The sequence below is a fragment of the Spodoptera frugiperda genome, chromosome 22, assembly GCF_023101765.2.
Source record: "Spodoptera frugiperda isolate SF20-4 chromosome 22, AGI-APGP_CSIRO_Sfru_2.0, whole genome shotgun sequence".
Taxonomy (NCBI): Eukaryota; Metazoa; Arthropoda; class Insecta; order Lepidoptera; family Noctuidae; genus Spodoptera; species Spodoptera frugiperda.
Window position 1 is genome coordinate 6,296,180 of NC_064233.1, and position 16,873 is coordinate 6,313,052.

At 39.4% G+C, this 16,873-nt stretch overlaps 1 protein-coding gene across 3 annotated transcripts in view; it reads left to right on the forward strand.

The window, feature by feature from the left end:
* LOC118279530 (cyclin-T-like) overlaps positions 1 to 16,873 on the forward strand; it is a 36,355-nt gene that overhangs the window by 7,623 nt on the left and 11,859 nt on the right. The window contains exons 3-9 of one of the 3 annotated variants that reach the window (XM_050702326.1): positions 3,726 to 3,843; positions 5,798 to 5,905; positions 8,150 to 8,258; positions 10,639 to 10,775; positions 11,587 to 11,737; positions 12,689 to 12,805; positions 13,114 to 14,657. In XM_050702326.1, the coding sequence (XP_050558283.1) occupies positions 3,726 to 3,843; positions 5,798 to 5,905; positions 8,150 to 8,258; positions 10,639 to 10,775; positions 11,587 to 11,737; positions 12,689 to 12,805; positions 13,114 to 14,657 (2,284 nt within the window). Of the gene's footprint in view, positions 1 to 3,725; positions 3,844 to 5,797; positions 5,906 to 8,149; positions 8,959 to 10,638; positions 10,776 to 11,586; positions 11,738 to 12,688; positions 12,806 to 13,113; positions 16,048 to 16,873 lie in introns of those variants that run through there. The other 2 variants (XM_035599165.2, XM_050702327.1) reach the window with 2 other exon arrangements.

Genomic DNA, 16,873 nt, shown 5'->3' on the forward strand with positions numbered 1-16,873 from the left:
ACATAAGGTAAAGAACTTGGTTAGATTATAATTGTTGACTTTACTATGTTAGTACATAATATCTACAGTGGTTTTCCTTCTCGGTTTTCTAGGAAATTGTAAACCGATGCACTAATTGCCGTTTATTATGTTTATAGGGCTCTTTAGTACTGATTTTTTATGGCAAATTGACAAGCTGACTCTAGCAATGACTCTACCGCCTTTGGCGAGGCGAGAGGGATTTCATCTCGCCCAAGGCTCGAGAAGTCATGTTGAGGAGGAAGTGTCAGACTTTTCAGTGTTCAGAATGCTTAAAAATCACCCTGTTCCTTCTCCTGCTTTGAGCCGGAGTCCCGGTAACCTGTTACGTTGTCTATAGCTCCTGAAGGAGTATTTTATTGTCACTTGTCACCATACAGTTGCTTTTTGTATGGTCGGTCCTATTTCAGTCCTTGAGAAACAATTATGAATAGTATATGTGATCACTAGACAAACGAATCGGTTATTTGAGTACGCTTACATACAAAACCGTTACTCGTATTTACCGAAGTATCTATGCGAATAAGTACGTAGTACAGTTGGTATCTAAACCTTTTCATTGAATTTACGACTTTATAATCAAATTGATAAAGGTGGAATTCTAATAAAGGAATAAAAAGAGTAGGTTGACCTGCTGTTGACACTTTTATGTACCACCGAGTCATCTTGCTCCAATCATTTAATAGATTGTCGACCCTATAACAATACCGTAAGGTTGAATCTATTGAAAAACTGACGTTTGTATCTAAAATGTAATAGAGGGCGAGCAAATACAGGTGGTTATAATCGTGAATCATAAATGGCGTCTCTCAACCGTTTTGCAAAACGTTATTGTTATGAGTAACTGAACTATAGTTGGTAGAACAGGTAATTTTTCAATACAAATATGTTTTTTGTATTCAATGCCCGAGGGATGCTTTTTTTTTATAACCAATGGTATGAAATACGCAGGTAAATACCATGAGGCTGGGGTAGTTTATGGTTGCAACAATGCAGGGTTTTCATTGAACTAAAGATAGTTGCAAATAGTTTCTATTGCAAAGACCAGAATAAAAATGGCAACCGCATCTAACACAAAAAATGAACCATTTTAAAAATTACTGCTTTATTGTTTTTCAAAGGCTTGTTATTTAAATGGTAATTATAACTACAGGTAGACGGGCACCCCATAACAAAATGCCTAACAGTTGCCCCCATTTTAGAAAGTCCGTTCATAGTTTGGTCTAACTTTCACTAAGTGAAAGTTATCTTCCATCAGTTAAACTTACAATTGTATATGTTCTAGAATGTTCCTTGTACGTTTTTTTATTGTTTTATGGCCTTGACGTCATTCTTCCTTGAGCGCGCATTTGCGGACGCGCGCATTTACCCGCTTTGAGCGCATTTGGCGCGGGAAGTCCCCAAAAGATTTAGGGAATACAAAAACTTATTTTAGATCCGCGTGCTATCTATGTTCAGTACCTTTACCATGAGTTTTGAAGTAATAGTATTTGTCGATGCATGTCAAATTTTACAACGCCTTTGCCGGTCACCTGTGGAACAAAAATTTGCCATACAAAAACTTTACGTCGTCGCTAGCGATTATCGACAAATACTATTGCTTCAAACTCATGGTTGAGGCACAGTAGGTATAAGGACATTAAAACAACACTTACTTACTAATAAGTAAACCAATTTGATAGTTTACTCGATAACTGTGACAATTTTGACGGCAAAATTTTCCTTTATTGCCGAAATTAGCTTAGGAATTCTGGCAATTTCCGTGGTACCACACGTGTTGGGACGCGGGGCAAAGATCTCGTTATTTTTAAATCATCAGTTGACGCCGGTTTGTGCGTACACGGTGTAACAGAGGCTACCGTTTCGACAGGGTCAAGGCCTTATATTCTAGTTTAAATAATCATTCTAGAACCTTGTAACTATACATTTTTACACCTTTATAACCTCTAATATAATTTATAAAGTGATTTTCTGAACAAAAACACAGATTCTCATGTCGGTGAGCAATTTATAGCGAAGATTTACCCCCACCTTACTCGAAAAGGTGGTACAACTGGGTCATATGAAAAAAAAAGATGGCTGACTTTTTTTGCAAGCATCCGTTCACTTAACGCATGATATTGTGCGTGGAGCTTAAAAAGTACAGCTACATTATCTTCAGTTCGTTCGGAGCTTAATTGTAGTATCCTTTAAAAATGTAGAATGGATTTGTCTCAACTAGGTATTAATCTAAAAGAATTCATTATGTAAAAAATCTACACAAAAAACTATGCATATTCAACGCCATTTTTTATTCATTTCCCGCCTTTTTTTTTCGAATATGGAAATAAGGTCATCGTCTTATTCTAAAGAGGTTGGCGTCACTGCCTTGACATTGATTCCGTAGTCTGCAGTCTTCGATAATATTGTTTGACGAGCAAATAATTCATTCTTGTGCCCAATAAACTTGTTTAAAATACCTAGTCTTAAATTATGTTTAACGGATGTTATTGACTTTTTGATTAATCGCTAGTTAGTAACTTTATTGTTGCCAAAGTCCAACTGATTATTTCAATTTGGTTATTTTTATTTTGTCTTTATATACCAAACTCTTAAGTGAGTTACTATGTATGTACCATGTCCAGGAAAATGCCGGTCACTAATCATGTAAATTAATAGCTAAAAAACTCTATTGTCGAAAATTACCTAATTTTCCATTGTATACCCAAGTTTCAACAAAAATGGCCTCCAATTCAAATCGAATTAACAATAATCCTTCCTTCACGTTCCGACTTCGTAGTAATAAAAGTTAAAAGGTATGTGTAAGCAATCGTGTACTATGCGGTTATCAGTTATCAATGAAGTAAGAAATAGCACGAATGTTATTAACAATCGACGACCTTCAATTTAATGCTAAATTACAAACATTCCGTATACAAGAATAATAGAACTACGATTTTAAAGTCACATAAACTATTGTACTACTACTAGCGACATCTATCCGTATAAATGGGAACTAATGTGTCACGTCAATCAATACATGCGATATCATTGGTTGATTGATAGCCGTGTGATGTAGCCCTATAAATTCTGACCAATGGGAACCTTTTATTCGATCGTACGTGAAACTTTAATCAAGCCGGCCAGGTGTTACGGGCTTTTTACGATTAACGAGCCCAAATTCCAAGGATTCGTTAATGGGTTGGCGAAATCGAAGTCGCGGCAGTTTCTTGAAATTTTTTCCTGTATGTCCGTAATGCATTTTAACTTAAGTGTTTAAGAAAGGTCTTATTTGGACTCATTTTGGTTTCCTGTTCGTACATGAGTCACTTAACTCGATTTTTAATGCACTAAAAATAAATGCTACACTGCAAATTGTGTGAAGGTTTATTGTGTAATAGAATGTATGAAAGATAGTAACTAAATGACCTACTAAAAACGTAAAATGGACGAAAGAATTGATGACTGAACAAGTCTGTAGTTAAGACTAGATTTAGCATTTTGGATGATGATGTATGCTTTTGGAAAAGGTAGAAAACGAGCCTGAAAACTGCATTGCATTTGTAATGACGAAAAGAAAACCACTTACACACATTTATGCACTTATTTTTGCAGATTTTTTTCACCAAAATTCGCGATATCACTGAAGCACATGACTCTCTGTTTTTTAATGTGTATTTCAATGTGTTTTATCAAAAGAAATAGTTCCTTAACCAGTCCCCCAACAGCTCTCAACTATGTATCAACACGGCGATAGTGTATATGCATCGCTTCTATGCGTTCCATTCCTTCACACAGTTCCACAGGAACGCAATAGCTGCAGCCGCATTGTTTCTCGCCGCAAAGGTATGTTTTACTATTTATTTTTTTACTTTTATTATCTAGAACACCCCCAAAATGGGACTAATTTTCGGATATCTTTAATTATTTATCATTATAATATCCACTACACCTTAAAAATGGCGCCTCAATTCGGTCCGAGATGCTGATATTGTACGAATGTAGTGTGGTTGGAGTAGGTAACGAGAATTTCGATAATTCAAAAATTATTTTTTTCGATCAACTTAAAACACGAAGATCACTGGTCGGACTCTATTCCGACTCGAAAGCAGCGCTTGTCAATGATGCAGTTTCTTATGGTAGTTATTCTTAACTAAATAATATTCTTTATAGTTTTTTTAAGACGGCATTATAATGTGAGAGCCCTAATACAGGGCTGATGAGATTCTTAGTTTAGACACCGGAAATCTTTGCGATTTATTTTAATACTGCGTCCCAATTTTTGCTTGGGGTTTTCTCAGACGAATTCTTTTGTATGTAGGGCACGAATGTATTAAAACAGACGTCTCTTTTACTTCCTCTGATAGCTGGTTTTGTCTTAAAACGAAACGACCGGAGTGATGTCAGGGCTTCACAAAAAACAGACGGGAAACAATGCTTGCGTTGTGTTACGTTGTATAAGTGAGGTTACAGGAGGCCCGTAAACGAGCAGACGGATCACCTGGTGGTAAGCAATCGCCGCCGGACAACAAGTGCGTTTCCGGCTTTTTAGAGGTTAGGAATTTAAGGGTTTTGAGGAATCAGGCATTTGGAAGGGGTAATTGGGCCTCCGGTAACCTCACTCTCACAACGCAAGCGTTGTTTCACGTCTTTTTTCTGTGAGGCCGTGGTATCACTCCGGTCGAGCCAGCCCATTCGTGCCGAAGCATGGCTCTCCCGCACTTAAACTTGAAAGATTGTCTCTCTGGCGACTATACTACGACTATATTATCATTATAAAAAATACTACAGTCGAAACGCCCACATTGTTTATGAATATATCAAATAGACGCAGACAACCTTGATTTACTAGACGGTAACTAGACTTACATTATATTTGTGGATATTCAAGGTCAATGTAACGATTTTTTTAAGTATAGTTGTCGTACGTAAAGAGCGTATGCATTTTTAAAAGGTCGGCAACGCACCTTGCTGATCGTTTACCATCAGGTGACCCGTCTGCTCATTTGCCCCTATTCCATAAAAACAGACGGTTTCCTTGCTTTTTAATCAACTTCAAATAAGCAGGTTCTCAGTTTGAACTATATGTATGTTTGTGCACGATTATCTTGCGTTTAGCTGAACCGAATTTGATACGGCTTTCAGCATAGTATTTCATGACTTGGAAGGTTTTAGGGATATTACTTAACTTGGAAAAAAAAATACGGCGGGATTACCTTTTATGGAGGCAAGTCCATTACCGTGTTTTATGGTCGATTAACATTTCAGACCGCGTTCTATAAAATTTCACGCTAATTAATTGCATGAAAATTGTAGTAATTTTTGCCAAATGTGACAGAATTCGCATCATAGGCGGCGCTGCTATCGAGTTAAAGACAGTTCTTAAATAAAGTTTATACTTATAACAGGTCATTTACCCGTTAATAAGCACCTGGTATTACTAACAAACTACGTCATGTTTATTTAGTTGTTAACGTTTTAATTTATTACAGTATAATATAGTTATATGTATCTAGCGGACCCGACAGATGTCCTGTCTACACGTCTTTAATTCGAAAATTTGTCGGATCCAATGTAAAACATTCCAAAATCAACAACTACTAATAAATTAAAAATTAATTAAAAAAACAGTGTCCAGCGGACAAAATTGTGAATCTAAACCATTCTCAGATCCCCTTGAACACACAAAAAATTTCATCAAAATCGGTCCAGTCGTTTAAGAGAAGTTCAGTGACATACACACTTACAGAAGAATTATATATATAAAGATATGTAATTAATTTGTGTATTTTATTTCCAGGTGGAGGAACAGCCAAGAAAACTAGAATATGTTATAAAGGTGGCACACGTATGCCTCCACCGAGGTGAGAGCCTCACGGCCCTGACGCCTGAACAGTATCAAGAACAGGTAATGTTAAAACTTTACTACTTTTACGCCCGAATACTCAAATGCTACTCAATTTTAAGTTGTACTTAAATATCGTGCTATCTCTGTCATTTTATAAAGAATTGATAGTGACAAAACTACATTTGAGAGCGTCTTAAAATTGAGTAGCGTTTGAGTATTCGGGCATTAATGATAGAATGGGTGTTCACAAGTCTTGTTATGAAGCCCACGTGATCCCTAATCAGCCGGTGTTCTTAGAAATAGATAAACCGTGCGCCTCAGAAATGTGCTGAAATGGCTCTTAGCAAGAGTAGAAACAGCATGATTTTCTTTTAGTCAGTCAGAGTCTGACTCTCCCCCTCTCGCTTCATCCAAGGCGGAAGAAGTGATTTGATGATTTTCTCACCTCATTAGACTCTGGAATTATACCCGGGACCACACCTAAAACACACTCCAAATATGATACGGCTGTCATGGCACGACCATTCGTGTCAATGAGAAGCCTCGATTACTTACCATCAGGTGATATGTCTGCTCGTTTAACCTTACAAAATCTGTTGCTGATAATCCTTTGATGGCGTCAATGGTTGTGCAATGTACATGGAACAATTCTTTATTTGACACTTGGGCCAAGAACAGCAATTGTTCCCAAACTCACCCACGACACAGGAGAAAATCCTCGTGTTGAACGATTTAAAATCGAATGGCGTGACTCTCAGATTATAAGAGATATAAAAAATATGTTCTAGTCATATGGCACGCCTGTGTTATTCAATACCTCGCGTGTCGCCTCGTGTTTGGCTGGTAATCGTCCGTTGCGTTGCTCGCTTTACTGTGGATTAGCACGCATGGCTGTGACGTCATTTGATCCTATTTCGATCTGATAGGTTATTGCTTAACCGGAGCTGCGGACAACGTAAAAGGTTACCGGGGCTTCGGCTCAAAGCAGGAGTAGGAACGGGGTGGTTTTTAGTCAGTAAGAGTCTGACACTACCTCCCGCCTCACCCAAGGCGGGAGAAGTCATTGGATGATTTTTCCCCCTAAAAAAAGGTTATTGCTTAAGTTATATTATTTGGGTCATTTGTCACGCCCCTCAATCTCTGAACGTGTTGACATACTCTAGACAATCTAATACCCCTTTACTAATTATGTTATAAGCCATAGTTACCCCTTTGTACATCAGCTACCTACCAATAAAAGTCCCGTAACAAATAGACAGACAGACAATAATTATAAAAAGTGTATGTATATTCATATGGTTGTAGTAAAAAGCGGTTATATCAATATTACAAATAGACACCAATTTTATTTATTTTAAGTCTAGATACAACTTTAAATTCAGTTATTGCGTTCTATACTAAATGTTACCATTGTGGCCCCTGATTACATATTCACTAAGGGAGACTCGGGGATTGGGAAGATTGGGAAGGGCGTAACTGGGCCTCCAGTAACCTTACTCTATTTATAGTATTTTATAATACAAGGAAACATCGGTCACACCATTTTTATAATAATATTTATCACAATTGTCGGATAACTTATCTTAGGCAGGCAAAATAATGCGAATTATTTTATCGCTTTTGACTGTTGCCTATATTAATGCCTACTGTTCGGAGTCTAGATATTCACCATTTTATATGGAATATTACTAAATTGTTTTAATGTAACTTGTATTTCCTGAGACCGAGTTTGATAAGTGTAACACTTATCAAACTCGCTAAAGTCGTCTAAACTAACTAACTAACCGCTGAGCTCAGAGATATTTAATAATTACTTAAACTATTCCTTAATAACGATTTTGTATTGAAAACGATTGCTTTGGACTGAATTTAGTAACCATTAAATGTCTCTGAGTGCGGCGATAAGTCTTTTAGTCAAGCTTTAATATTATAGCTAAAAACTCTTATGTAGAGGAAGTTCTAAGTCCAGCTTAACTCATCAAGGGGCAAATTTTCCAATGTTTCTCCCGCCTTGGGCGAGGCGAGAAGACCAACTCTTGCCTCAGTAAGAGTCTGACACAGTAAGACTCATATGGATTAAAAAGCCCCGTTCCTAGTCTTGCTCTTCGAGCCAGATCTTCCGCGGCTTCGAATCGGGTATCAGCCGTTCTTGGCCCCATCTTTGGTGCTCGCTTGTTGTGAATTGTCTCTATCTGTACTGAATCAATCTTTATTGTTCTAGCTTTATACCATTTAAGTTATCCGATTGTACTTTCCTAGCATTTTTTTTTCTGGTTTTAAAGCATATTTTGTTAATTGTTTCAGGCGCAGGACCTGGTATTCAACGAGAATGTACTCCTACAGACCTTAGGTTTCGATGTGGCCATCGACCACCCGCACACGCACGTTGTACGGACGTGTCACCTTGTAAAAGGTGAGGCAAGCGTCCTAACGATAATGTGTCCTGATGACGTCACGCGGCGGTATTGGCGGCTTGCGCGATTTTATACGTGTCCACTCGTTCGGGCATTTTAAGCGGCTATATGTACGGTGCGAGCCGGTTCGTGTATTAATTTTTTGAGGTTAACCAATTATGCCACTATACATGTGTTTTTTTGCTAAAAGTACTATCGGCGAAATTTCTCTTGTCTAGGTAGGGTTCGGATTTTTTTTGGAGACTTCATTCGTTACATGTGGTGTAATTGTTCTGATTTATTTTGTGATATCAATCAAACGTTTGACTTCCATTTTTTGTTGTTTTTTTTTTCTATGACAAAGAAGAAATGAATTGTAAATTGTTTTTTAGTGAAAATAAAAATATTTGTTTCAAAGATAAGTTACTATAATTATTGAATTTTACTCCTTGTTTTTAGAAAATATCCTTTGACCAAGACATGGTCATATTCTCAAAAATATTACCCTATGAATTAAGGGTTCACTTTCTCATATTTTCTTTTTCTCATGCTTAAAAGCACAAAGTTTCTCCCATACAAACTATGGAAGCCACACGTTCTTCTAAAATTGAGACGAAACCGACTCGGTATCCGTTAGCCGCCCCGAACGTGTGCGGAGGCAAAAAAATATGCCGCGTACCAAGACAATTTATACACACACACATAGAAAATGTTCCACAGGTATGTGAATAAGCTAGGAGTTGTTTGTTTGTGTGCCATCCTCCTAATCACATCCATAATATATAGTATAATCACGCATCACCCTAGTCTTAAATTTCACTTTCCTGTGTTTTAGTGCTTAAGAAATATGGTCGACACTCATTTGTCAGTTTAGCCCCAGCCTTAAGCTTATTGTCTACGAATCGTCAATTGACGAATGAATGCAAGTTACAAATGACGAAATACTTGCATCTTGATTAGAAAGAACAAAAACTGTCCACGAAGCGGCGTCGTTGCATCACTCGCCTATCGTCATTTGTAGGTTGCATGCATTCGTCAGATGACGTGTCGTAGGGCTTTGATCAAATATGGTTAAATTTACTATGAGTACCAAGTTTCAGCTTTCTAGGTCCAGTAGTTTTGGCTGTGCGTTGTCTGTCAGTCAGTCAGTTTAGTTTTATGTATACAGATTATTGGTTATTTTGGTATGAACATGTAAGCGTCACTAGATGCGTTGTTTCTTCAAGGTCTATTCACCAATAGAATATTTGTTAACATCAAGTTTTTAGTCCTTTAATTTGCAATAGCTATGTTGATTAGAATAATAGTTGCTAAGACTACAGCGCCATTTTGTGAATAAAAATAAAAAAGAAAAGCTCTCATACACAAAAACAACTGTTTTATTATCTCTAATAACGCTAGGTAATAGTTAAGTAATAGGTATAGATATGTAACATAACCAATTGAATATTAATATACTTCAGTGCTGTAGTGTTAGTTATATGACAAATGAGTGACGATGCTTAGTAAGAAATTGTAATAAATTGACATAATAAGAACAGTATTATTATCTATCACTACTAGAATTTGTGAGACAGACAGAACGTTGAACTTAAATCATACTTTTTGGTCAAAGTCAAAATTATTTGTTTCATATAGACTGGGAAGATACTTTGGACATTAAAGCAAATATTATAGTATAAAAAAATATATGTCTGTCAGTCACTCTTCTAGTAAAGCTATTTCCTCCGCTTTCCAAAGCTTAGAAGAAACACTCACAGTCATAAAAAAACTTTATATACATACCTCGAAACATTAATGCTGTTCTTATTTTTAGTGAATTGACAACTGTACAAGCTACAAGTGAGATTAGTTACTATTATTTATTATTAAGGGCATTACCGGGTATATAATTATCTAGAAGTTGCTATGCTTATCTTGAGTACCTTCGTCCCTTAATACGCGTTTGTTTTACGTTTGAAGTAATCGAAACGAGACCGGGTTCGGCGCTGTGATTGGAGGGCTCCAATGAAGTAACCAATCACAGCGCCGAACGCGCTCACACGGTCATAAATCACACTTGTCGACTGTACATTGCCTATTGAAATTATTTTCATTGACTGAAAATAAAACTATACCTAGTTTTAGACCATATGTGTGCTTGTTAAAATATTTTGCTTATTCCATCAAAATAATTGTACATTATATAAAAAAAAAATTCTTATACAGGTATTTTCTGTTGGTTTTGGGTATAACACTATCAAAGTAGAAAGTATTTAATGCATATTTCAAGTTCGTTCTACGACGATTTTTGTAGTTACCACAATTTAAACCTAAAACCAACAAGAAATAACGTTCAAATTCGCATCTCACATCAGAAATTGACCATAATTATTCATTACCTCGTATCTTCATCCACAGCGCCGAAGGATCTAGCGCAGACATCATACTTTATGGCGTCAAACAGTCTGCATTTGACTACAATGTGCCTACAGTACAAACCGACAGTCGTCGCGTGTTTTTGTATACATTTAGCATCTAAATGGAGCAATTGGGCGGTGAGTTCCTTATTTTTATTAAGTTTTTTTTTTTGTTTTCAGTTTTGCGTATTAAATGTAAATCAGAATTTATTGTCTGAATGTTAGTTAGTACTATATATAGAGTTAGTCAAAGAAGCTTCAGTACCCTTAGTGCGAGTTTGCGTTTAAATTGAACGAAAACGAAACTAAAGCGCGTTCGGTGCTCTGATTGACCGGTATGAACCAACCAATCACAGTGTTGAACGATTTCGATTGCGTTCAACGTAAAATAAACTCGTACTAAGCCCTGTTTTTTATGGGGTTGCGGAATCTAAGACAACTATTATGTCTCCGGGAGGAGCCGGACTTCAGTGTTCCGGTGTTTTCACAGTTGTATCTACTGTAGATCCTGGCTTACAGGAGTTTAAACCTTTTTGGGAGGTTGTGGCGGACTTTACCCAGTACACAGAGTGATATTAAATCTCAGTGATAAAAAGAAAACTAATGAGTATACAAAAATTGTTTCTTTGGGAAAATTGTTTGTAATCATGAGTACAAACACGTGTTTGAATATCGTTCACTAATTACCAGTCACCCTATATTGACAATGTTCATGCGGCAACAATTGCTTACCATCAGGGGCCTTAGTCTGCTATTACAATTGTGTCAGAAAGGTCGATCACTGAGCAGTGCGAGAGGGACGGAGCTATGTAGGTTGTATATATCCGTCCCTCTTCATTCATTAGGTGAAGGTGATCCCCCCCATTGGTCGGTAATCCTACAGTTAGTTTGTCCCTATAAAAAGAAAATTTTATGGTCTTTATATTCTAAATATACCCGGTACGAACAGATACCACAGTCAAACGAGGGTCGCCACTGGTTCTCCTACGTAGACCGGTCAGTGACCACGGACCTCTTGGAGAAACTGACTGCTGAGTTCCTACTTATCTTCGAGAAATGTCCATCGAGACTTAAGAGGAAGATGATGAATGTTAAGGCTGGTAAGTAGTTTAAAAGATGTCTTTTTTATTTGTACATAGTACCAAACATGGAGCTATACAAAACCTGTTTATCATAGTCTCGGTTTGTATGATCTTTCCGCACATTTGACGGTCAGTTTATACTGGTTGTACATTCCAGTTTGTTACCGGGGCTCCGGCTCAAAGCAGGAGATGGAACGGGGTGGTTTTTAGTCAGTAAGAGTCTGACACTCCCTCTCGCCACGTCCAAGGCGGGAGATGTCATTGGATGATTTTCCCCACTCAAAAAAAAAACGCACATTCGAAGGTCATTTTATGTTTATACTGGTTTTGCATAGTTTGATGTTAAGCTGTGTGTACACCCATTTTTCACCAGTTATGTTGGGAGTCCCATCCCACATATAATGTGTCATTTGCCATATTATACAGGACATAATTCTACATTCTGTGGTAATACTGAGAGTTATACGAAAATTTCAATAATGTGTGATTGTTGTTTATTTAGAGAGCTTGGCAGTCTTGTTTAAATTTTCAGGTTTATCAGATAGCGTTACTTTCCTATTAAATGTGTAACTTCGGTACGGTACTACGCTTCTGTACCTTCCATAAAGACCGTATCTTCCAAACCTTCAATAACCACAAATTTATATAGAGACGGGGTATGAAGGTGATAGGATACTTTTATCTCACAGAAACGGGGAGGAAACCGCTGGCAGAGCTAGTAATCTATACTAATATTATAAAGCTAAAGAGTTTGTTTGTTTGATTGTTTGTTTGTTTGAACGCGCTAATCTCCAGAATTACTGGTCCGAATTGAATAATTCTTTTTGTGTTGGACAGTGCATTTAGCAAGGAAGGCCGTAGGCTATAAAACATCACGCTATGACCAAAAGGAGTCGAGCAGAGCGGGTGAAACCGCGCTGGCAGAGCTAGTAATGTAATAATAATAACTATATTCTTAATATTTTACAGCAGACGGCAGTTCGCCTCACTCGTTGCCAAACGCGTCCGGCTCGGGCGTAGCGAATTCACCGTTTGACAAGAAGCATCCGTCCGGCGCCGATGATATTGATAAATCCTTTGACAAAGGTACGTTTTGGTGATTTCAACTTTATTCTGTTGTAGTTAAGAGTTGTTTTTGTTTGGTTTCTGTGTAGATCTCAAAATGGGTTATTATAAAGGAATTTTGGAGATGCTCGTTCTTCTTCATAGGAAACTACACTTAAAAGTGAGAGAATTTACTAAAAGACTCATTTTATGCTGTCTATTTGTTGATACTAATAACTACTATTAACTCCTTCTGGTCCATAAATGTCTTTCTTTAATTACTATAGGTTTTTACACTCACTTTCGAGGCTATATTTGGTTGGGTGTTTCATAAAAACTTTTGTCAACAGAATATGAAAGAGAAAGAAGACGTCAACCGGTCCCCGGTGGCTACGTACCTGCAACAACAGCAGCGCCACCACAGCCACAACCACAGAGAATAGACTATAACCTGTACAGGGAGAAGAGGGAGAGGGAAGAGCGGGAGAGGCGGGAGGAAAGAGAGAGAAGGCAACAAGCCTTGCAACAACAGCAACAACAACAACAGGCCAGGCCTGGAGCGCCACAGCCCAGACCCAATGCTCAACAACCCCCTCCCCACCACCGACCGTCCAGCCAACACCATCATAAACAACATCATCCCTGGCCCCCCCACAAACCTCATCATCAGAAACCTACTCACGACCACACCAGGCACCATCGGCCTCCTATACCAGGGCCTTCTACTTCCACAGTCACTGCCACAGCCACTACGGCGTCCTCACACCCTCCCCCCTCACAACCAGAAGTGGTCCCTCAAAGAACGCGTCCTCCTTCATTATTCTCACCTGAGAATGCGACCACTCCCACCGCGGCTGCCGCGGCTGCCCCGCGTCGGCCCCAGCCACAACCTCAACCCCAACCCCAGGCACCGCCTGCACATCGACCCAAACCCGAAGTGCGGCCTACGCCACCTCCTGCACCCCCCGTCCCTCAACCCCCCATGCAAACACAAGAACAGAGGCCGCCCTCCCCGCATAGGAAAAGGCCAGACCCTACCACAGCTATCAGAGAAATGCAGCCCCCTGCTATACTCTCACCCTTCTCCTCACCCCCCTCTAAAGAGCCACCTAAGCAGCCGAGGCAAAGACAACAGTCTAGCTCTTCGGAGCCAGAGCTCGTGCCAGTCGTTAAGAAAATTGACGAGACGCCCGGGTATGAGAATGTTATACGGGACTCGCAGAGAGGGACGGCCATCTCGGCGGTCAAAAATAGGGCTCCAGAGCGTAAACCCGAGGTGCCGGGCAGGCCAGTGAACGGTATCGAAACTGATCCCACGCTAGTGTCCAACTTACTGAAGGAAAGCCTTGCCAAGCCTGCGCCCATCACAGTGGCGACGGAGCGCAAGTCCCCAGAAGTGAAGCGCGAGCCCCCGCCTGAGCCGCCACCTGCCCCCGCCCCGGCCCCCGCGCCCCCACCGCCTGTCGTCATAGAACCTCCCCCTCAACCCGCAGAAGAACTCCCGGAACACAGACATAAGAAAGAGAAAAAGAAAAAGGACAAACACAAACACAAAGACCGGGACAAATCTAAAGAGGAGAGGAAGAAACATAAAAAGGATAAGGATAAGCGGAAAGAGAGTCCGCCGCCGCCGCCGGCGGAGACGCAGCAGGACGGAGCGCTGAGGATAACTATACCCAAGGAGAAGTTGTCGACGAGCCCGGGGCTCAAGATCAAGATCCCGAAGGAGCGGCTGGCGGCGCCGCCCCCGCCGCCGGCGCAGTCGTCGAGCCTCAAGATCAAGATCTCGCGCGACGTGCTGGACGCGTCCCGCAAGCGGGGCCCCCCGCCGGTCGCCGGGCCCCCGGCCGGGCCGCCGCACAAGATGGCTCGCCACAACGGAGCGCCGCACAAGGTAGGCCCCTCGTGGAATGTCCGTGTCCCCACAGGCGCGTTCCGGCCGCCGCTGCCATACTACATGGTGCAGCCGCCGCCGCCGCTCTACTACGGCATGCCGCTCGACAGCTACTACTACGGCATGTACTCCGCGCCCCCGCCCCGCGCCGCGCCCCCGCAGCCTCCACAGCCCCCCTTACCCGCGATGCCACCGCCCCCCGTACCCCCTCCCCCTCCAGAGTAGTGTCACAAACTCACAAACTAGATATAAGTAGTTTTAATCGCTAGTTCATTTTGTTGTCTCTTTTTAAGCTGTTTTGTTTATCGTCAGGTGTGACTAATTATGTTTTGTAAACACTATATCGACCCAAAATACCCTAGCAATTTTGATCTGCATTTAAACATTACCTTTTCTTATAAACGAATTAAAAAAAATAAAAGACTGAACTTATCTGACGGTGAACTTTTCAGCTGATTATACAAGCTTTTCTCAATCACAAATCCGAGTGCCTAATGCGAGTTTGTTTTACGTTAACGCGATCAACGCATATATAACGTTCAGCGCTCTGACTGGCTACTCCAAGTTTACCATCCAATCACAAAGCTAAACGGGGTAACGTGTTGGTCGCGTTAGCGTAAAAATGACCAGTACCCTTAGTACGAGTTTGCTTTACGTTGAACGAAAACAAATAGCGCGTTCGGAACTCTGATTGGCCGACGCGAATGAACCAACCAATCAGATCGTTTCGTTTTCGTACGTAAAGCAAACTCGTTCTAAGGCTACAGCTTTAAACCAATCAAGTTTTAATACAACTGAAATGCTATGAGACATGCAATTTTTATATGGGAATTGGTTAGGTATAGAAAATTTTGTGTCAAAATAAAGACTTATTCTTTATAGTAAGTTGATTTGTAAATATTTAGATATTGAATTTAATTGAAGATGTTGATTATTTGTGTTCAATGCGTGCTATCGATGAGACTTAGGTGAAAGTGTTGTGGTTATAGTTGGAGTAATCCTGTTTTTTATATAATCTTTAGAACAATTCTATAGGTTTTTGTGATTGACTGTCGCAATCAGAGACATTTATTTTAATGATTACTTATACTATTTCTTAGTAACGATTTTGTTTCGAAAACAATTGCTATTGGATTGGATTAAGTAAGTCAGTTAAATTTCTCAGTAGTAGCACGGAGGCTGGAATCGTGCCCAGTATATGGCAATAGGCTCACCCCCTATTACATGGGACTTAAAACACAAATGGTGAAAAGTGGGTGTACATTGTATAGCGGCATAACGTGCCGTAATGTGCACCTCTGCCTACCCCTTCGGGGATTGCATACATATTATTGATGACTCATTAAAATTGTTGCATATTTCACAAAACAAATTGTTAGTTGTTACCGTCTCAATCCTTTCATATATTATAGAGAACGACTTATGTTCTAGTTTCTCTCAAGAAATCTCATATTTTCTGTCTATAATACAAATATTCACTCCTTTTAGATAGTTTTCTATCTCTTTTTTCAATATATTTTCTGAACCAACTGTAACCATGGCAACCAAACCGACAAATAAACTAAGTTGCCAAATTAGCTTTACTAAAATATCATAGGCAACTATTTACACAGATTTTTATCACAGAAATATAGTCTTTATTGTATATTATGTATGTAATCGTTAAAAATAATAGATTGATCGTGAAATTACTTTACCACTAAGGTTGAATTTCGCTTGCACATTAATAATTTAAGGTCAGAATTGTTCGTAAAAGTAGTTTAATAATTTTCTTTAGTTTATTTTCTGATGATGGGTCCTATAGTCAAATACTTATTCTATATCAATAATATTTCTTAATCCTTTACGTTTTCATATGCTTTTTCTATTCGTTCTGTCTCAACTTGTTTAACAGATAGACCACACTTAACTAGCACCGCTCCAACCCAGCAATTAACTTATCATTTAAATTTGTGTGTGTGCAAGTGAAATTTGATGTGTCGCGCGCTTGCGGCTCGCGGTCGGCGCGCCGTAAGCACACTGGCAGCTTGTTTTGTGTTATGAAAGACCTTAATACGACCGTAGTAACCAAAAGTGGTAAAGGATTTTCATGATCACAAATATTATAATCCAATCAGTACTTAATAGAAATAAATGGAGCGCTTCGAAATTCTTACAAAAACGTGCTTAAAATCATCGTATAATTATAATTAGAGCTTCTGAATATAACTCACGTA